The sequence below is a fragment of the Bombina bombina genome, chromosome 7 (assembly GCF_027579735.1).
Source record: "Bombina bombina isolate aBomBom1 chromosome 7, aBomBom1.pri, whole genome shotgun sequence".
NCBI lineage: Eukaryota > Metazoa > Chordata > Amphibia > Anura > Bombinatoridae > Bombina > Bombina bombina.
In genome coordinates, this window is record NC_069505.1 from 53,482,355 (window position 1) to 53,505,643 (window position 23,289).

The following is a 23,289-nucleotide window of genomic DNA, read 5'->3' on the forward strand; positions in this document are numbered from 1 at the left end:
ATTCTGTTAAGAGTCTAAGGCCTAGATTTAGAGTTCGGCGGTAAAAGGGCTGTTAACGCTCCGCGGGTTTTTTTCTGGCCGCACCATAAATTTAACTCTGGTATCGAGAGTTAAAACAAATGCTGCGTTAGGCTCCAAAAAAGGAGCGTAGAGCATTTTTACCGCAAATGCAACTCTCGATACCAGAGTTGCTTACGGACGCGGCCGGCCTCAAAAACGTGCTCGTGCACGATTCTCCCATAGGAAACAATGGGGCTGTTTGAGCTGAAAAAAAACCTAACACCTGGAAAAAAGCAGCGTTCAGCTCCTAACGCAGCCCCATTGTTTGCTATGCGGTAACCCTTCCTACGTCTGCACTTAACACTCTAACATGTACCCCGAGTCTAAACACCCCTAACCTTACACTTATTAACCCCTATTCTGCCGCCCCCCGCTATCGCTGACCCCTGCATTACACTTTTAACCCCTAATCTGCCGCTCCGTAAACCGCCGCCACCTACGTTATCCTTATGTACCCCTAATCTGCTGCCCTAACATCGCCGACCCCTATGTTATATTTATTAACCCCTAATCTGCCCCCCACAACGTCGCCGACACCTACCTACACTTATTAACCCCTAATCTGCCGACCGGACCTGAGCGCTACTATAATAAAGTTATTAACCCCTAATCCGCCTCACTAACCCTATCATAAATAGTATTAACCCCTAATCTGCCCTCCCTAACATCGCCGACACCTACCTTCAATTATTAACCCCTAATCTGCCGACCGGAGCTCACCGCTATTCTAATAAATGTATTAACCCCTAAAGCTAAGTCTAACCCTAACACTAACACCCCCCTAAGTTAAATATAATTTTTATCTAACGAAATAAATTAACTCTTATTAAATAAATGATTCCTATTTAAAGCTAAATACTTACCTGTAAAATAAATCATAATATAGCTACAATATAAATTACATTTATATTATAGCTATTTTAGGATTAATATTTATTTTACAGGTAACTTTGTATTTATTTTAACCAGGTACAATAGCTATTAAATAGTTAAGAACTATTTAATAGTTACCTAGTTAAAATAATTACAAATTTACCTGTAAAATAAATCCTAACCTAAGATATAATTAAACCTAACACTACCCTATCAATAAAATAATTAAATAAACTACCTACAATTACCTACAATTAACCTAACACTACACTATCAATAAATTAATTAAACACAATTGCTACAAATAAATACAATTAAATAAACTATCTAAAGTACAAAAAATAAAAAAGAACTAAGTTACAGAAAATAAAAAAATATTTACAAACATAAGAAAAATATTACAACAATTTTAAACTAATTACACCTACTCTAAGCCCCCTAATAAAATAACAAAGACCCCCAAAATAAAAAATTCCTTACCCTATTCTAAATTTAAAAAGTTACAAGCTCTTTTACCTTACCAGCCCTGAACAGGGCCCTTTGCGGGGCATGCCCCAAGAATTTCAGCTCTTTTGCCTGTAAAAAAAAACATACAATACCCCCCCCCCAACATTACAACCCACCACCCACATACCCCTAATCTAACCCAAACCCCCCTTAAATAAACCTAACACTAAGCCCCTGATGATCTTCCTACCTTGTCTTCACCATGCCAGGTTCACCGATCCGTCCTGGCTCCAAGATCTTCATCCAACCCAAGCAGGGGCTAGACATCCACTGAAGAAGTCCAGAAGAGGGTCCAAAGTCTTCCTCCTATCCGGCAAGAAGAGGACATCCGGACCGGCAAACATCTTCTCCAAGCGGCATCTTCTATGTTCTTCCATCCGATGACGACCGGCTCCATCTTGAAGACCTCCAGCGCGGATCCATCCTCTTCTTCCGACGACTAGACGACGAATGACGGTTCCTTTAAGGGACGTCATCCAAGATGGCGTCCCTCGAATTCCGATTGGCTGATAGGATTCTATCAGCCAATCGGAATTAAGGTAGGAATTTTCTGATTGGCTGATGGAATCAGCCAATCAGAATCAAGATCAATCCGATTGGCTGATCCAATCAGCCAATCAGATTGAGCTCGCATTCTATTGGCTGATCGGAACAGCCAATAGAATGCGAGCTCAATCTGATTGGCTGATTGGATCAGCCAATCGGATTGATCTTGATTCTGATTGGCTGATTCCATCAGCCAATCAGAAAATTCCTACCTTAATTCCGATTGGCTGATAGAATCCTATCAGCCAATCGGAATTCGAGGGACGCCATCTTGGATGACGTCCCTTAAAGGAACCGTCATTCGTCGTCTAGTCGTCGGAAGAAGAGGATGGATCCGCGCTGGAGGTCTTCAAGATGGAGCCGGTCGTCATCGGATGGAAGAACATAGAAGATGCCGCTTGGAGAAGATGTTTGCCGGTCCGGATGTCCTCTTCTTGCCGGATAGGAGGAAGACTTTGGACCCTCTTCTGGACTTCTTCAGTGGATGTCTAGCCCCTGCTTGGGTTGGATGAAGATCTTGGAGCCAGGACGGATCGGTGAACCTGGCATGGTGAAGACAAGGTAGGAAGATCATCAGGGGCTTAGTGTTAGGTTTATTTAAGGGGGGTTTGGGTTAGATTAGGGGTATGTGGGTGGTGGGTTGTAATGTTGGGGGGGGGGTATTGTATGTTTTTTTTTACAGGCAAAAGAGCTGAAATTCTTGGGGCATGCCCCGCAAAGGGCCCTGTTCAGGGCTGGTAAGGTAAAAGAGCTTGTAACTTTTTAAATTTAGAATAGGGTAAGGAATTTTTTATTTTGGGGGTCTTTGTTATTTTATTAGGGGGCTTAGAGTAGGTGTAATTAGTTTAAAATTGTTGTAATATTTTTCTTATGTTTGTAAATATTTTTTTATTTTCTGTAACTTAGTTCTTTTTTATTTTTTGTACTTTAGATAGTTTATTTAATTGTATTTATTTGTAGCAATTGTGTTTAATTAATTTATTGATAGTGTAGTGTTAGGTTAATTGTAGGTAATTGTAGGTAGTTTATTTAATTATTTTATTGATAGGGTAGTGTTAGGTTTAATTATATCTTAGGTTAGGATTTATTTTACAGGTAAATTTGTAATTATTTTAACTAGGTAACTATTAAATAGTTCTTAACTATTTAATAGCTATTGTACCTGGTTAAAATAAATACAAAGTTACCTGTAAAATAAATATTAATCCTAAAATAGCTATAATATAAATGTAATTTATATTGTAGCTATATTATGATTTATTTTACAGGTAAGTATTTAGCTTTAAATAGGAATCATTTATTTAATAAGAGTTAATTTATTTCGTTAGATAAAAATTATATTTAACTTAGGGGGGTGTTAGTGTTAGGGTTAGACTTAGCTTTAGGGGTTAATACATTTATTAGAATAGCGGTGAGCTCCGGTCGGCAGATTAGGGGTTAATAATTGAAGGTAGGTGTCGGCGATGTTAGGGAGGGCAGATTAGGGGTTAATACTATTTATGATAGGGTTAGTGAGGCGGATTAGGGGTTAATAACTTTATTATAGTAGCGCTCAGGTCCGCTCGGCAGATTAGGGGTTAATAAGTGTAGGCAGGTGTCGGCGACGTTGTGGGGGGCAGATTAGGGGTTAATAAATATAACATAGGGGTCGGCGATGTTAGGGGCAGAAGATTAGGGGTACATAGGGATAACGTAGGTGGCGGCGATTTGCGGTCGGAAGATTAGGGGTTAATTATTTTAAGTAGCTTGCGGCGACGTTGTGGGGGGCAAGTTAGGGGTTAATAGATATAATACAGGGGTCGGCGGTGTTAGGGGCAGCAGATTAGGGGTACATAAGTATAACGTAGGTGGCGGTCGGCAGATTAGGGGTTAAAATTTTTAATCGAGTGGCGGCGATGTGGGGGGACCTCGGTTTAGGGGTACATAGGTAGTTTATGGGTGTTAGTGTACTTTAGGGTACAGTAGTTAAGAGCTTTATAAACCGGCGTTAGCCAGAAAGCTCTTAACTCCTGCTATTTTCAGGCGGCTGGAATCTTGTCGTTAGAGCTCTAACGCTCACTGCAGAAACGACTCTAAATACCGGCGTTAGGAAGATCCCATTGAAAAGATAGGCTACGCAAATGGCGTAGGGGGATCTGCGGTATGGAAAAGTCGCGGCTGTAAAGTGAGCGTTAGACCCTTTAATCACTGACTCTAAATACCAGCGGTAGCCCAAAACCAGCGTTAGGAGCCTCTAACGCTGGTTTTGACGGCTACCGCCGAACTCTAAATCTAGCCGTAAGAAAATGGCTTACCGATCCCCAAGAGGGAAAATGACAGTCTTCTAGCATTACAAAGTCTTGTTAGAAAATGGACTAGTCATACCTTGAGCAGAAAAGTCTGCTAACTGTTCCCCCCAACTGAAGTTCTCTGGGCTCAACAGTCCTGCGTGGGAACAGCAATTGATTTTAGTTACTGCTGCTAAAATCATACTCCTCTTTTAAACAGAACTCTTCATCCCTTTCTGTTTTAGAGTAAATAGTACAACCAGCACTATTTTAAAATAACAAACTCTTGGGGGGGCGTGTCCGACCAGCGACCAAGATGGCTGCCTTTTGAATTCAGTGGAACATTGGAGCTGATAAATCTGCTATTTATCCCTCCTTAGACCAGAAAATTTTATTCACATTTATGTGACTGGAGAAAAGAAATACTCATAGAACAGATTTACGTGTTTTTCACATATTAAAGAGGACCGGCAGACCTGTTTAGAGGAGGTGCGTAGCAGAGGCCGAACAACGGCCTGGACCTTTCTCTACCCCCCACTTTATTCTGAAGTATCAGTATACCCAGCCTTTTGCGCTGCAGAATTTCTGAGAACCTAGAGCATCTCCTGGGAATATCAGTGAATGACATTTCATGCAGTGCTACTGCAACTATAAGATGGAGCATACAAATCTCACATTACTAGAGATACTGGACTATACACTATGCAGTCATTTTGCGCGGCTAGAGGAGAGTATAGTGGCGGCATTGAGAGGTAACAATAATTTAGAGACGCCGAGTATCATAATGGCAGCTGCTGACAGTGCTCTGATCTCGCGGCTAGATGGTGGATCTGAAGATTTGGAGACCGAAGAGGTGATTGCGGCACCGGAGGGGGGAGCTGCTATATGCCCCAATTACACATCCATGACGCCGCTGCCTACAGATTGTGAATACCCTTCACTGCTGCACTCATCGCTGGCTACCTCTGAGTTAGGCGTGGACAGATTACAAGCTACATACCGTGACTTCGGCAAGCCCCTCCATGCCATGGAAACTGTACTACACCCCCAGAAGCGCAGTCAATATGAACAGGCTATATTACTACCGGACATGCTGCAGGATACGATGGAACTGCTATTCCCCAACCTACTGTCTACACACAGTATCCTAAAAGTTCATGTAGCTGTACTTTCTATTATGGAGAGGCTGTTTTCTACTACAGGAGTACTTACCGCTTTTTGCTATGGATTTGACACGGTCACCCTTGCCTGGGATACTGCAAGCAGGAATAGTCCCCAAATAAAAATAGGTATTGGATAGTGATCCAGAGGACCACCTTGATGTTTCATATCCATGGCACACACATGTTTCACTAACTATGGTGTGAGCGACTTTATTGCTTTAACCAGTACTGCATTTAATATTGGAATGTTAATATTTAAATATATCTGTCTGCTCTATATGACGGTCTCTAGACCTGAGAAACTGAGCAGTTTAACGGAACATTATTGCTTGAATTGCCGCTCTGACATCGGCTAACTCCCATAGAGTCATATATGTTATTCACCAAAGCCGTTTTAATCGGCCTGGCTCAGGACTGACACGGACTTTATTATTCTGGTTGATATATGTATTGCAAAACTTCTTTCTTATTGTAAGGATTCCCTTTAGCATAGATTCAATGATTATGGTCTCTTCCTGGGTATAAAGGGTGACTTATTTCCTTTCTTAGTTACAGTTGGTATCCTGAGACCTATAACTTTACTTATAATATTCAATGCTAGTACTGTATTATCATAAGCCATGGGGACAACATGATTAGGTTTTATATTATATTATACATGGTATTTAGGGTATGGAATATCTGCATGGATTACTCTTTTCTCTATGTTATAAGCTACAAACCTATTACTTAACCTATATATATGTTAGCGCTATAGCAAGGGTGACTTTATAATGTTAGAAATGGAGCTGCCGGCGGCCGAGGCAGCGGATTTTATATAATTATTTGCGCTGTTGCTAGTTATTCCTAATACATAGAGATTACTGTACATTATTTAATAGCCTTATTACTTTTTGTCCCTAGATAGATTCTTGATATTATCATTACTTGAACCCTCAGTTATTAGGCTGGTACTATGTAATCCCACTGTGGTATGATATAGCTTTATCGCCCTGTATTGTACTCTATTGTACTCTATTTAATTTGTAATCACACTACTGCTTCTGACATGCTAGAACCGGAAATTCCCCTTGCGGTATATCTGTAGCCTTAGTTTTGGTGTAGCACATATTTTACCCAGGTTGAGAGAGAGAGAGTCTCATTTGAGTGTGAAACCTTCCCTCCCTTTAAGACACCCCCTGGCAATTATAAGGGTTTGGTCGCTAGTTTTAACTTTACTATATCCCCAAGGGTAAGCACCTAATAATTGATAATACGTACATGCTGACCCTATATTCTCCAATATCTTTTTCTTTAAGACACGCACGCACCTTAGAGGTACTAGCTTTCTTTAGTTTTACAGGCTCTGTTCCCCCCTATTTGGTTTATTGCTTAAGTTTAGGGACACAGATCCCATCTTTAAACTCCTACTACCTATATATATGTGTTTAACCATAGTTGATATTGATACACCCTTCCTTGATAACTCTTTAAGTATATATTTGTAACTCTAGTTATAAGGACTCCAAACAAAAAAGAAAAACTGGGGTTAACCATTTGAGATCCAAAAGTGGTCTCATACTGTTCATGGCTGCCCTCTGTACCATCATGTTTCCATTAGAACTAGGAGGCCCATGAGTGGCCTTAGCTGCTAATTGGAGGACATCTAGTTTGAGAGGCAAGCTCTATGTCCATTAACACTGTTGCATATAGCCATATACATGTATTTAGTCAATTGTGTTTTGATTATTCAAGTCATTTAACTGGAAATTATTTCTTTGTACAGACTTTCTGGCTCTGTAATGTATGCTTGCTTTATTTTGAATCCCAATAAAAAATATTAAAAAAAAAAAAAAAAAAAATAACAAACTCTTGATAGCAGAATAAAAAAACTACAACTAAACACCACATACTCTTCACCATCTCCGTGGAGATGCTACTTGTTCAGAGCGGCAAAGAGAATGACTGGGGGGCGGAGCCTGAGGAGGGGCTATATGGACAGCTTTTGCTGTGCTCTTTGCCATTTCCTGTTGGGGAAGAGAATATTCCCACAAGTAATGGATGACGCCGTGGACCGGACACACCAATGTTGGAGAAATACTATGAATTTGTTTACCTGAAAAAATTGATTCAGAGTCTTAGTAGCCCAGAATGATATTTTCCCCCAGAATCTTTGTATTACTGGGCAGAACCAGAAGAGGTGGATCATATCTCCGGCAAAGTATTTACATTTACTACAAACTATCTTTTCACTGACTTTATCCCATCAGGCTTGCCACCCAGGTGTATAATAGCACTGGTAGAGGATCTTTACCTGTTGTTCCCTGAAATATTCTCCTTTCATCGCCTTTGCCACCCTATCTCCTGAGTTCTTCATTAACTCTAGTTCTATCTGAGTTCTGCAAAATGAATCCCATTTTAATTCTAAAAATCTTGCATTGCTTTGTTCTTGTGATGCTAATAAAGCGTGATATGAGTATGAAATAGAGAATTTCCCTATTTGGAAAATGCTGATTATCTGCTTAAGTATATCATTGTCCCAGTCTATTGCTTTTATTTTCTTACATTGTTCAACATAATGCCGAATTTGTAGATAAGAGAAGAAGAGGCGGTTTGGCATGTTATATTCTAATTTACAATCATCAAAGGTTTTTATAGAGTTATCATCTCTTTTGAGCAACTGCCAGATGTAATTTATCCCTAAATCTGACCAGGCATTAAATCTGGCAGAGTCATATCCTTCCTCAAATTCTGGATTGCCTCTAATTGTTAAAAAGGGCGATCCTCTATAGTTGATCCCTATCTTAGAGCAGAAATGACGCCAAGCCCGTATTGGTTGATCTATAACTAACATTCTTTTTATAGCTTTGGGAATTCGATTCGGGGGCATATGCAACAATGCTTTAAGAGCAAAGGGGGCTACTAAAGCTCCTTCAATTTCAGAAAAGGTAAAGTGACCCTTATCGGTCAACCAGTCCCAGACAAATTTTAGATTAGATACTAAATTATATAGTTCAAAATCAGGTAAAGCTATACCTGCAGCCTCTTTCCTTGCGCATAGTCGTTTGAGCGCAATCCTAGGTTTTTTATTGCTCCAAATAAATTGTGTTATTAATTTATTAATTAACACTCGGTCCTTCCTTAATAGTAACAATGGTAAGGCTTGAAAAATATAGATAAATTTTACCCTAATCTATGCCCTATCTGAATCATGAAAGTTTAATTTTGACTAGACTGTTCCTTTAAATCTCAGTTCTTACTGTGCTCAACAAGGTTGTGACCTCTTTAATGATCAATAAAATTAAATCTAGCGAACATTTATTCAAAATGTTACACCATCTCCTCTTAAATTCAGGATTATCTATACCAAATGTTGGAATATTACATATTCCTGAATCCTCTAGGGATCTTATTTAGACAATGAAATTCTGATAATTATTTGCCATGTAATGAAAGATCGGTTTCCCTTTTCTTTAATTTTAACAAAGAGAAGTATAAAATGGTAGGGGTCTCACTTACTGTGCGGAGAATTGATGCATCTTCATGAGAAAACGACACTGTTCCTGATTGTGCTTTTCTGACCTGTACAGATTTTTTTTTCTTAGTGGTGGATTCCTTTGTAGCCAATGGCTGTGGAGTAGAAAGCATATTCTTAATACAATGTTCTTAATCCACATGAATCAAGGGTGTCACCCCCTCATGGTATTAGTGTCTTCTATCCACACTGGACACAATACACAATCTTATAGTTTCCAGGACTATAGGAAACAGAGGTGAAGGAGGTATACTCTACTGCAAAATGGGGGCTCTTCAACAAGTGTAAATATATGTAAATTCCAAGGGGTCAATTTATTAACATGCGAGCGGACATGATACGATGTAGTGTATCATGTCCGCTGCACATCGATAAATGCTGACAGCATACGCTGTCGGCATTTATCTTTGCACCAGCAGTTCTTGTGAACTGCTGGTGCAATGCCGCCAACTGCAGATTCGCGGCCCATCAGCCGCTAGCAGGGAGTGTCAATCAGCCCGATTGTATTCGATCAGGTTGATTTCTGTCCGCCGCCTCCGTGCAGGGGGACAGGTTATGGCGCGGTGGTCTTTAGACCGCTGCTTCATAACCTCTGTTTCCAGGGAGCCAGAAGGCTCACTGGAAACACGGGGCATCAAGCATGGAGCTTGATAAATTGACCCCCAAATATGAATCCGCCCTCCTGAAGTCAACTACCAAGTTGTTTAACTTGAAAATAATAGTAATCCAAAAAAGCAGCAACAAACCAGGATTTGCATCAAAACAAAAAGTCCAATTTATTGACGTTTCGGGGATATATTTTTCCCTTCTTCAGAATAACTTCATCACACAAACATGGTGCTTATATAGTGCACAAACAAGCTAGTTAACCGCCTCCTTCTTGAGGAAAAAGGCGCCAAAACTTACATCATTTCCGGTATTACGTTACATACATGTGATCAATGAACTGGAAGCGACCTTTCTTTCACTTCCGGTGCACAAGTAACAATATATTAAGTGACTTAGCACATCTAAAAATTATTATCACATCATATTCATCAATGTACTGAGTCTACTCTAAACAAAAATAGGCATACAACTCAAAGCCATCTGTTATATCCATATATTACGTCACATCCGGCTTTCAGATACTGGAACTTGCGTTACGCATCACTTCCGGTCAATGCCGTGTTTGTGTACAAACAATTACTTAAATTTTAACAAAACCTAAATCTCCATTATGTTCAGGTATATTATATATATATATATATTTATATATATGCGTGTATTTCTTTATCTGTTGTATGCATTCTTCTTATATCTGGAAATTGATTTAAATTTTAATCAAACTGTGTACATTTAGTGATATAATAGCAAAAAGGAAATTTATGCTTACCTGATAAATTGATTTCTTCTACGATACGACGAGTCCACGGATTCATGCTTACTTGTGGGATATCATCCTCCTGCTAACAGGAAGTGGCAAAGAGCACCACAGCAGAGCTGTATATATAGCTCCTCCCTTCTCTCCACCCCCAGTCATTTGACCGAAGGTATAGGAAGAGAAAAGAAAAGCTAAAAGGTGCAGAGGTGACGGAAGTTTTGAAAAACAAAAATATAATCTGTCTAAAGTGAAAGGGAGGGCCGTGGACTCGTCGTATCGTAGAAGAAATCAATTTATCAGGTAAGCATAAATTTCCTTTTCTTCTACTAGATACGACGAGTCCACGGATTCATCCTTACTTGTGGGATACAATACCAAAGCAACAGGACACGGATGAACGGGAGGGACAAGACAGATACCTAAACGGAAGGCACCACTGCTTGAAGAACTTTTCTCCCAAAAATACCCTCAGAAGAAGCAAAAGTATCAAATTTGAAAAATTTGGAAAAAGTATGAAGGGAGGACCAAGTCGCAGCCTTACAAATCTGTTCAACAGAAGCATCATTTTTAAAAGCCCAGTGTGGGAGGGAGCCACAGCTCTAGTAGAATGAGCCGTAACCCTTTCAGGAGGCTGCTGTCCAGCAGTCTCATATGCCAGGCGGATGATGCTTTTCAGCCAAAAAGAAAGAGAGGTAGCCGTAGATTTTTGACCCCTACGCTTTCCAGAATAAACAACGAACAGAGAAGATGTTTGACGGAAATCCTTGGTCGCTTGTAAGTAAAACTTCAAGGCACGAACCACGTCCAAGTTATGTAACAGACACTCCTTCTTAGAAGAAGGATTAGGACACAAAGAAGGAACAACAATTTCCTGATTAATATTCTTATTTGAAACAACCTTAGGAAGGAATCCAGGTTTAGTACCACCTTATCAGAATGGAATATAAGATAAGGCGAATCACATTGTAACGCAGAAAGCTCAGAAACTCATCGAGCAGAAGAGATAGCAACTAAAAACAAAACTTTCCAAGATAAAAGCTTAATATCTATGGAAAGGCTTGATTCTAATTAAAGCCTGACAAAAAGACTGAACGTCTGGGACATCCGCCAGACGCTTATGTAGTAGAATTGACAAGGCAGAAATTTGTCCCTTTAAGGAACTAGCTGATAATCCCTTCTCCAATACTTCTTGGAGAAAAAAACAAAATCCTAGGAATCCTAACCCTACTCCATGAGCAGCCCTTGGATTCACACCAATAAAGATATTTACGCCATATCTTATGGTAAATCTTCCTAGTGACAGGCTTGCGAGCCTGAATCAAAGTATCAATGACCGACTCAGAGAATCCCCGCTTAGATAAGATCAAGCATTCAATCTCCAGGCAGTCAGCTGCAGAGAATTTAGATTTGGATGTTGGAACGGACCTTGAATGAGAAGGTCCTGTCTCAACGGAAGTTTCCACGGTGGCAGAGAGGACATGTCCACTAGATCCGCATACCAAGTCCTGCGGGGCCATGCAGGCGCTATTAGGATTACTGAGGCTCTCTCCTGTTTGATTCTTGCAATCACACGAGGCAGGAGAGGAAATGGTGGAAACACATAAGCCAGGCTGAACGACCAAGGTACTGCAAGAGCATCTATCAGTACAGCTTGGAGATCCCTTGACCTGGACCCGTAACGAGGAAGTTTGGCATTCTGACGAGATGCCATCAGATCCAATTCCGGTGTGCCCCATTGATGAATCAATGACGCAAACACCTCCGGATGGCGCTCCCACTCCCCTGGATGAAAAGTCTGACAACTTAGAAAATCCGCTTCCCAGTTCTCTACTCCTGGGATATAGATTGCTGAAAGATGGCAAGAGTGAGCCTCCGCCCATTGTATTATCTTTGAAACCTCTATCATCACTAGAGAACTCTTTGTTCCCCCTTGATGATTGATATATGCGACAGTCGTGATATTGTCCGACTGGAATCTTATGAATTTGGCCAAAGCCAACTGAGGCCACGCCTGAAGCGCGTTGAATATTGCTCTCAGTTCCAGAATATTGATTGGTAGTAGAAACTCCTCCTGAGTCCAAACACCCTGAGCCTTCAGGGAATTCCAGACTGCACCCCAGCCCAAGAGGCTGGCGTCCGTCGTCACTATGACCCATGCTGGCCTGCGAAAGCACATTCCCTGGGACAGATGATCCTGTGACAACCACCAAAGAATAGAGTCTCTGGTCTCTTGATCCAGATTTATCTCAGGAGATAAATTTGCATAATCCCCATTCCACTGTCTGAGTATGCACAGCTGCAGTGGTCTGAGATGAAAGCGTGCAAACGGAACAATGTCCATTGCCGCTACCATTACTCCAATGACTTCCATACACTGAGCCACTGATGGCCGAGGAATGGACTGAAGTGCTCGGCAAGTATTTAGAATCTTTGACTTTGACCTCCGTCAGAAATATTTTCATGTCTACCGAGTCTATCAGAGTTCCCAAGAATGGAACTCTTGTTAGTGGAACTAGTGAACTCTTTTCTATATTCACTTTCCAACCGTGAGTTCTTAGAAATGCCAACACAATGTCCGTGTCAGATTTGGTCAGTTGATAAGTTGACGCCTGAATAAAAATATCGTCCAGATAGGGCGCCACTGCTATGCCCCGCGGCCTGAGAACCGCCAGAAGGGAACCTAGCACCTTTGTGAAGATTCTGGGAGGGAGAAAGGAAGGGCCACAAACTGATAGTGTTCGTCCAGAAAGGCGAACCTTAGAAACTGATGATGAATCTTGTGGATAGGAATGTGAAAATACGCATCCTTCAGGTCCACGGTGGTCATATATTGACCCTCCTGGATCATTGGTAAAATTGTTCGTATAGTCTCCATCTTGAACGATGGGACTCTGAGAAATTTGTTTAGGCATTTGAGATCTAAAATCGGTCTGAAGGTTCCCTCTTTTTTGGGAACCACAAACAGATTTGAGTAAAACCCCTGTCCCTGTTCTAGTCTTGGAACTGGACAAATTACTCCCATGGTATAGAGGTCTTTTACACAGCATAAGAACGCCTCTCTTTTTGTCTGGTCTACAAACAAACGTGAAACATGAAATCTACCTCTTGAGAAAATCCATGAATTCCAGCTGATACCCCTAGGTCACAATTTCTAATGCCCAGGGATCCTGAACATCCCTTGCCCAAGCCTGAGCGAAGAGAGAAAGTCTGCCCCCTACTAAATCCGGTCCCGGATCGGGGGCTGCCCCTTCATGCTGTCTTGGTAGCAGCAGCGGGCTTCTTAGCTTGTTTACCTTTATTCCAGGCCTGACTTGGATTGCGCAAAATTCCCCTCCTGCTTTGTGGCGGAAGAGGAAGTAGAGGGTCCACCTTTAAAATTTCGAAAGGAACGAAAATTATTTTGTTTAGCCCTCATCTTAACAGTCTTATCCTGAGGGAGGGCATGACCTTTACCTCCAGTAATGTCAGAAATGATTCCTTCAATGCAGGCCCGAATAGGGTCTTACCTTTAAAAGGAATATCTAAAAGCTTAGGTTTTGATGACACATCAGCAGACGAAGATTTAAGCTCTGCCTCTACACGCTAAAATGGCATTTTTCGCCGCTAATTTAGCAATTTGAAAAGCGTCATCTGTAATAAAAAAATTAGCCAGCTTGAGAGCCTTAATTCTATCCAAAATATCATCTAATGGGGTCTCAACCTTAAGAGACTCCTCTAGAGCCTCGAACCAAAAAGCTGCTGCAGTAGTAACTGGAACAATGCACGCTATAGGTTGTAGAAGAAAACCCTGATGAATAAACAATTTCTTTAGAAGACCCTCTAATTTTTTATCCATAGGATCTTTGAAAGCACAACTGTCCTCAATATGTATAGCTGTATGCTTAGCTAGGGTAGAAATAGCTCCCTCCACCTTAGGGACCGTTTGTCAAGAATCCCGAATGGTGTCAGATATGGGAAACATTTTCTTAAAAGTAGGAGGGGGAGAGAACGGAATGCCTGGTCTATCCCATTCCTTAGTAACAATGTCCGAAATTCTTTTAGGGACTGGAAAAACATCAGTGTAAGTAGGTACCTCTAGATATTTATCCATCTTACACAATTTCTCTGGTGGTATTACAATAGGGTCACAATCATCCAGAGTCGCTAAAACCTCCCACAGTAGCAGGCGGAAGTGTTCAAGCTTAAATTTAAAGCACATCATATCCGAATCTGTCTGAGGTAACACATTTCTGAATCTGAAAGCTCTCCCTCAGACAGCAATTCCCCGACCCCCAAATCAGAACACTGTGAGGGTACATCGGAAATGGCCAATAAAGCATCAGAGGGCTCAGCATTTACCTTAATACCGGACCTACTGCGCTTACCCTGTAAACCTGGCAGTTTAGATAATACCCCTGTAAGGGTAGTAGACATAACTGCAGCCATATCTTGCAGAGTAAAAGAATTAGACGCACTAGAAGTACTTGGCGTCACTTGAGTGGGCGTTAAAGGTTGTGACACTTGGGGAGAATTTGATGGCATAACCTGATTTTCTTCAGACTGAGAATCATCCTTAGACATACTTTTATCAACTAAAATATGTTCTTTGCAATGTAAGGCCCTTTCAGTACAAGAGGGACGCAATGTAAGTGGGGGTTCCACAATGGCTTCTAAACACATAGAGCATTGACTTTCCTCAATGTCAGACATGTTGAACAGTCTAGTAATAACCACAAAAAGTGTTGAAAACACTTTATTTATTGAAAAAAACACCAAGTTTGAAAAATGGTACTGCGCCTTTAAGAAGTATAAAAGCGCACAATCTTTCCAAATCTGCTTCAAAATGATATAACGCTCACAATTTTAGCATATATCCTTCTTATATTGTAGCCTAATATTGCACCACAAGTAAGGGACAAATTAACCCCCTATAATAAAAAACGTTATTCCCAAAAAGTTGTGAAAAATAACTTAACAACCCCCTGCACCTCGCCACAGCTCTGCCTCAGGGGTCTGAAAAGTCTCACTATGACTCCGTTAGGCCCAATCGAAGCTGAAGTTTGCTGCCTTCTTGTGAAGATCAACTGCGAATCTGAGGCGCAAAAATTAGTCCCAGCTAACCATATGCGATTTACTCTCAGCCTAAAAATCCGCAAGGAAGCAGTATAGAACTAGCCATGTGGGTTTAAGTATCCCAAATGAATATTAAAGCCATGTGAAAAAAACCCAGCACAGTGCCCAGCAACAGTGAATATAAAACCGTTTGTGCCAATAAAACGTTATGCTGCCCCAGTGTCTAACCATGCTGCCATCATTTTCTTGCTGCATTTAGCCCATAACCATTCATACACAGGTCTCCAGTAATACCCCTTCTTATTTATAGGTGTACTGCTTAGCCCTTCCCTCTTGGGAACTATGTCAGCCTGTTCTGAAATATCACAGTCTCTCCATACCTCAATGCTTGTAGCATGAAAAATGTTCCCCACACTGAACCTTCCCAAGTACTCCTCAGCCATTCTGTGGGAACTCATCTAGATCTTAGTGACAACTGCTAAGATCATCAACCTCCAGGCAGAAATCTTCTTCCATCTGCTGCCTGAGGAAAAATAGTACTCACCGGTACCATCTAAAATAAAAAAGTCTTGCTTGAAGAAAATAAAAACTATCATTTTAACACCTCTTTCAATTTACCTCTTCCTATTACTAGTATAGGCAAAGAGAATGACTGGGGGTGGAGAGAAGGGAGGAGCTATATATATACAGCTCTCCTGTGGTGCTCTTTGCCACTTCCTGTTAGCAGGAGGATAATATCCCACAAGTAAGGATGAATCTGTGGACTCGTCGTATCTAGTAGAAGAAACATAAGTATTGATACACAACATTATAATCACACTATACACAAGTATTGGTCCAGAAAATGGATCTCTATGTAACACCTCCTATTACATTAATTCTCACTAAATGACATTTTAAATCTAACTGTAGTGTTAGTGTTATTCTATTGATGAAACCATTGTTCCAAATTTTCTATACTTCCTCTCCAAATCAACAAAATGTCATCTACGTACCTCTTATAAAAAAAATCACTTTAGGTACATCCCTTGACCACAAAAACTACCACTAAAATTAACTGGGTCAAATTTACTTTGCCAGAGACATAAAATCCCTTCATTGGCACTTTTTCTTTAAATTGAAAATATTCTTTCACCTTTAATTGCCTTTGAAATTTGTACATATCTATCATGAAATCAAACTCTGTAACTCTCTTGTAGGGAACATATTATAGGCCTTTATTTAACAAACTTGTCTCCATATCAGTGAGAGTGTGAGAGCTTAGATTAATGACAATGTTGTTCTCCTCAGTTATCTGCCTCTGCGTGGGGGTCTGTGTGTGACCCTTCTGCGTACTGATGAATGGTCGCCTATACCACCTCCTCAAGAACGTGTTTAAACCCCTAAAAAAGTTCTGTCATCTGTTGTTGTCTGGTCAGTGGATGTGTGTCTGTACTATCTTGTGCTCCACTTCTAATTTCCCTAACGGTGTCAGCAGAATCTCCCCCACTTGAATCCATAGTATTACATTTTATTTGTCTGGGTCGTTGCCTCCTTTGTGGTCTCCCTTCAAGTGAAGGTCAAGTTGATCGGTATTGGAAATATCAATGTAATTAGTATAAAAAATAAACCCCACTTTCATTCATGAGTTTTTTTTTAAATGATAAAATAAAACTTTTATTCAGGATATTTGATCCGATTTTAACATACCCCATCTCCTCCCGACGCCGGTATCCGACTTTCTTATTGGTGACGTCAACTCATTTGCCCAATTGATTTTCTGGCCGTTAGGCGGCCAACTACCCACACAAAACGCCCCTTCTATCCACCGCGCCTGCGCTTCATTTAGCGTCTTAGCCATTGCATATAGAGGTGCATTGCGCATGCGCACCGCTCCTCATTTCATTAGTGAGCTTGGATGCCTACGTAGAGAGCGGGTGGGACCGCTGTCTACGTCACAGAATTGAGAAAACAACTAGGAAAAAGAAAAGGGGCGGAGGAACGGAGCAGTAAGGATTTCTAACTAAAATTAAAAATATTCATTATTCATTTAAAAAAAACAAAACGTATCGACTTTGTTATATATATTGTAATAAAGCCAACTACCTATTCCACACTGCCCCACTTTACCTTCATTTTCACTAGAATTGGTCAACCATCTATAGACTCTTCCTTTCTCATAGTCTGTTTTCAGTGTGTTCAGTTTCCTATTCTTGAACACTATCAAGTCATTTTTGTATGTGTTTATCAGTTGTCTAAGTTTATGCAACCAATCTTCCCTGGTGTCAGTTACCAATGTCTGTTTGTGTTTATCTTTAAATACCTCAAAGGGACAGTCTACTCCAGAATTTTTATTGTTTAAAAAGATAGATAATCTCTTTATTACCCAAACCCCAGTTTTGCACAAATAACACAGTTATAATAATACACTTTTTACCTCTGTAATTACCTTGTATCTAAGTCTCTGTAGACTGCCCCTTACCTCAGTGCTTTTGACAGGCATGCAGTTTAGCCAATCAGTGCAGACTCCTAAATAACTCTACAGGAGTCAGCACAATGTTATATATATGACACACATGAACTAGTACTGTCTAACTGTGAAAAGCTTTCAAAATGTTCTGAGCTAAGAGGCGGTCTTCAATGGTTTTAGAAATCAGTTTGAGCCTACCTAGAAAATACCACCAAGGGAACAAAGCAAATTTGATGAGAAATGTAAATTAGAAAGTTGTTTAAAATTGCATGCCCTATCTGAATCATGAAAGTTTAATTTTGACTAGACTATTCCTTTAAATCTCAGTTCTTACTGTGCTCAACAAGGTTGTGACCTCTTTAATGATCAATAAAATTAAATCTAGCGAACATTTATTCAAAATGTTACACCATCTCCTCTTAAATTCAGGATTATCTATACCAAATGTTGGAATATTACGCATTCCTGAATCCTCTAGGGATCTTATTTAGACAATGATATTCTGATAATTATTTGCCATGTAATGAAAGATCAGTTTCCCTTTTCTTTAATTTTAACAAAGAGAAGTATAAAATGGTATGGGGTCTCACTTACTGTGCGGAGAATTGGTGCATCTTTTTTTTTTTTTTAAACATACTATTTTTATTGAGAGCAGCAGAAAGGATACAGTAGAGTGTGTACATACATATTTCATGATTTCAGATACAATGACGTAGGATAACAATAACAATCATCATTTACATGAATAGCAAAAGCAGGTGGTATTGAAACACTCGTAGTCTCAAAATAGATCCGTCCTTTCCTGTCCTCTCTTTCTCCTCCCCTAGAGGGGAGCGTTTAACAGTTTTATTGTAGCAAAAAGAAAAAAAAAAAACAACATGCTTAACCGGTAAGAACTGTACAACCAAGTATAGGCTGGGACTTCGCAATGGTTTGTGGAAATTAATTTCTCTTTTCCCTACTAAATGTTCTGTGTTATGAGAGAGTACTAGTCAGACAAGCAAACAGACAAACAAAAAAGAGAAGAAAAAAAAAAAAAAGGGAAGGGGGGGGGGGGGGAGAAGAAAAGGAAGAGTCAGGGGATCATGAGGAGCCGGGACCCGGAGCCGCTTGCTAGCGTTTAAATGCTGATGTTATCCCTCCCACTCTCCCCACCGTTCTGTGTTTGATACAAGAAACCCCAATCTCCCCTCAGGGATGCTGTCAACATGTACTCAGTGTGTGCAAATGGTAATAGGATTTGTCTCTGGAGGTCAAGGCTCAGAGATATAATGTATCTTCTCCATTTGTTTATGAAATGCTTGAGTCTCCTATTAGTGTCCATTTTAGTGTCTAGTTGCTCAATGAGCAGTTGTTTGTGTAAGCGGTGTTTAAAAGAGCTAAAGCTAGGAGCAGAGTCCTCCGTCCAGACTCCCAGAATGACCTTCCTAGCAGCTAAGATGATAGTATCAAGTAAGGGGGTATCCGTGAGATGGTGGTCACGCCATTCTAGGAAGCAAATCTGTTCCACATCTATCTGGACTCTCAGTTTAATGACTCTCGTAACCCAGAAGGCAATCTTACCCCAAAACTGGTTGACTTTAGGGCATGTGTGAAAAAAATGGAGAAAGTCTGGATCGCACAATTTACATTTGCTGCATTCATTCCTTGTTTCAGCTCTCCACTTAGCTAACCGACGAGGGATGATATAGTCCCTGTGTAGCATTCTGATCTGGGATTCTCTGAGGGACATGGACATAGTCGCTCTTCGAGCGCTCATCACGCTCTGCTGAATGAGCTCCGCAAGATCGTCCCTCACCACACTTCTAGTCCACTTATCCACCAACCGGGTTAAGTTTTCAGATTCAATATGGTATAAAAGTGATCTATATATTCCCGAGATTGCAAAGTTGCCCATTTTAAATGAGGCTACTGTCAAGGCAAATGCATGCGGTTCCCAGAATTGTGGGTCGTCTCTCATCAGTTGGTCAATATAATGCCTCATTTGCAGATAGGCATAGAAGTGAGCTCGTGGTAGCCCAAATTGGGCCTGCAAATCGGTGAATGATTTAATGCATTTCCTGGTAAGGTCCAGGGCATCTCCCACACAACATAGTCCCCTAGCATCCCACAGGACAAAGGGGGAGGAGTACGTACCCGGGGGGAAGTCAGGATTATTTCGCAACGGGATCATTCTGGGCGCCACGCAGCGGCGGCAGACGTGACTGAGGGCTAGTTGCCAAGCCTTCAGTGTGTCTTTGTAGAGGAGGTTATCCTTTAGTGCCGCATGGGGACTAGTGGAGTGGGCAAAGGGTAGGACCGGTAGGCAAAGCCCCCCCAGGGCCTGTCTCTCTAATTCAGGGGAGTAGAAATGCCTTGTTTGTAGTTGCCAATCAATCATGAGGCGGCCAAGTGATGCCCAGTTATATAACCTGAGGTTGGGTAATCCCAACCCTCCGCTTGAAGGGTGTGCATATAGTTTTGCCATAGCTATTCTCGACTTGCCTCCCTTCCACAAGAATCGTGAGAGGGCCCGGTTGTATTCCGCCATATCTTTTCTGGAGATCAGAAATGGGAGCATAAGTAGTGGGTATAGCAGCCGTGGCAAAATCACCATTTTGACCAGATTTATGCGCCCAGAGAGGGAGAGTGGCAGGTTTCTCCAGCCCTCCATCGTATTCGCAGCTTCACGACACGCCTGGGTTATATTATCGTAATATAGGGTCTGGATGGAAGATGACAAGTGAATACCCAGGTAGGTTAAGGTGGGTTTAGCCTCCTGGAATGGGTAGGAGATCAGTCGATTTTTATGCTTCCGGAGCCACAGAATTTCTGACTTGGTTTCATTTACTCTGTAGCCTGAGAACGACCCGAAAGCATCAATTGTCGCTAGTATCTTTGGGATGTATTTCGCTGGGTGCTCAACAAATAGGAGCATGTCATCCGCATACAAGGCGAGGTGTAGGCTCTCCTTACCAAGTTGGATGCCTGGGTATGACGAACGTAGTTTGATGGCCAGCGGTTCTAGGGCCATGTTAAAGAGGAGTGGGGACAGAGGACACCCCTGTCGTGTGCCTCTTTGTAATGAAATACGGGGGGAGAATAAACCGTTAGCCATGACATGGATCCACGGAGCTGTGTAAATGTTCCCTATATAAGTAAGGAACGATCCCGCAAAACCAAAGCGTTGCAATGTGTCCATAAGATGACTCCATTCCACTCTGTCGAAGGCCTTCTCTGCATCCAAGGATAGCAGGAAGGCCTCCGAGTTCCCTGAATTGATGCATCTTTATGAGAAAACGACACTGTTCCTGATTGTGCTTTTCTGACCTGTACAGATTTTTTTTTCTCAGTGGTGGATTCCTCTGTAGCCAATGGCTGTGGAGTAGAAAGCATATTCTTAATACAATGTTCTTAATCCACATGAATCAAGGGTGTCGCCCCCTCATGGTATTAGTGTCTTCTATCCACACTGGACACAATACACAATCTTATAGTTTTCCAGGACTATAGGAAACAGAGGTGAAGGAGGTATACTCTACTGCAAAATGGGGGCTCTTCAACAAGTGTAAATATATGTAAATTCCAAGGGGTCAATTAATTAACATGCGAGCGGACATGATACGATGTAGTGTATCATGTCCGCTGCACATCGATAAATGCCGACAGCATACGCTGTCGGCATTTATCTTTGCACCAGCAGTTCTTGTGAACTGCTGGTGCAATGCCGCCCCCTGCAGATTTGCAGCCAATCAGCCCGATTGTATTCGATCGGGTTGATTTCTGTCCGCCGCCTCCGTGCAGGGGGACAGGTTATGGCGCGGTGGTCTTTAGACCGCTGCTTTACAACCTCTGTTTCCAGGGAGCCTGAAGGCTCACTGGAAACACGGGGCATCAAGCTCCGCATGGAGCTTGATAAATTGACCCCCAAGTATGAATCCGCCCTCCTGACGTCAACTACCTAGTTGTTTAACTTGAAAATAATAGTAATCCAAAAATGCAGCAAGAAACCAGGATTTGCAGCAAAACAAAAAGTCCAATTTATTGACGTTTCGGGGATATAATTTTCCCTTCTTCAGAATAACTTCATGACACAAACATGGTGCTTATATAGTGCTCAAACAAGCTAGTTACCGCCTCCTTCTTGAGAAAAAAGGCGCCAAAACTTACATCATTTCCGGTATTACGTTACATACATTTGATCAATGAACTGGAAGCTACCTTTCTTTCACTTCCGGTGCACGAGTAACAATATATTAAGTGACATAGCACATCTAAAAATTATTATCACATCATATTCATCAATGTACTGAGTCTACTCTAAACAAAAATAGGCATACAACTCAAAGCCATCTGTTATATCCATATATAGACAAACCGTGTCACTGGATGTTTACCAATTATGTCACATTCGTTTTTCAGATACCGGAACTTGCATTACGCATCACTTCCAGTCAATGCCGTGTTTGTGTACAAACAATTACTTAAATTTTAACAAAACCTAAATCTCCATTATGTTCAGGTATATTTTATATATATATTTATATATATGCGTGTATTTCTTTATCTGTTGTATGCATTCGTATATCCGGAAATTGATTTAAATTGTGATCAAACTGTGTACACTTAGTGATATAATAGCAAAAAGGAAATTTATGCTTACCTGATAAATTGATTTCTTCTACGATATGACGAGTCCACGGATTCATCCTTACTTGTGGGATATTATCCTCCTGCTAACAGGAAGTGGCAAAGAGCACCACAGCAGAGCTGTATATATAGCTCCTCCCTTCTCTCCACCCCCAGTCATTCGACCAAAGGTATAGGAAGAGAAAAGAAAAGCTAAAAGGTGCAGAGGTGACGGAAGTTTTGAAAAACAAAAATATAATCTGTCTAAAGTGACAGGGAGGGCCGTGGACTCGTCGTATCGTAGAAGAAATCAATTTATCAGGTAAGCATAAATTTCCTTTTTTACTACTAGATACGACGAGTCCACGGATTCATCCTTACTTGTGGGATACAATACCAAAGCAACAGGACACGGATGAACGGGAGGGACAAGACAGATACCTAAACGGAAGGCACCACTGCTTGAAGAACTTTTCTCCCAAAAATACCCTCAGAAGAAGCAAAAGTATCAAATTTGGAAAATTTGGAAAAAGTATGAAGGGAGGACCAAGTCGCAGCCTTACAAATCTGTTCAACAGAAGCATCGTTTTTAAAAGCCCATGTGGAAGCCACCGCTCTAGTAGAATGAGCCGTAACCCTTTCAGGAGGCTGCTGTCCAGCAGTCTCATATGCCAGGCGGATGATGCTTTTCAGCCAAAAAGAAAGAGAGGCAGCCGTAGCTTTTTGACCCCTACGCTTTCCAGAATAAACAACGAACAGAGAAGATGTTTGACGGAAATCATTGGTCGCTTGTAAGTAAAACTTCAAGGCACGAACCACGTCCAAGTTATGTAACAGACGCTCCTTCTTAGAAGAAGGATTAGGACACAAAGAAGGAACAACAATTT

At 41.1% G+C, this 23,289-nt stretch overlaps 1 protein-coding gene across 6 annotated transcripts in view; it reads right to left on the reverse strand.

The window, feature by feature from the left end:
• Positions 1–23,289, reverse strand: part of LOC128665868 (pre-mRNA-processing factor 39) — a 727,810-nt gene that overhangs the window by 287,721 nt on the left and 416,800 nt on the right. For all 6 annotated transcript variants that reach the window (XM_053720108.1, XM_053720111.1, XM_053720107.1 and 3 more), the window contains one exon: positions 8,915–9,025. In XM_053720108.1, the coding sequence (XP_053576083.1) occupies positions 8,915–9,025 (111 nt within the window). The remainder of the gene's footprint in view (positions 1–8,914; positions 9,026–23,289) is intronic.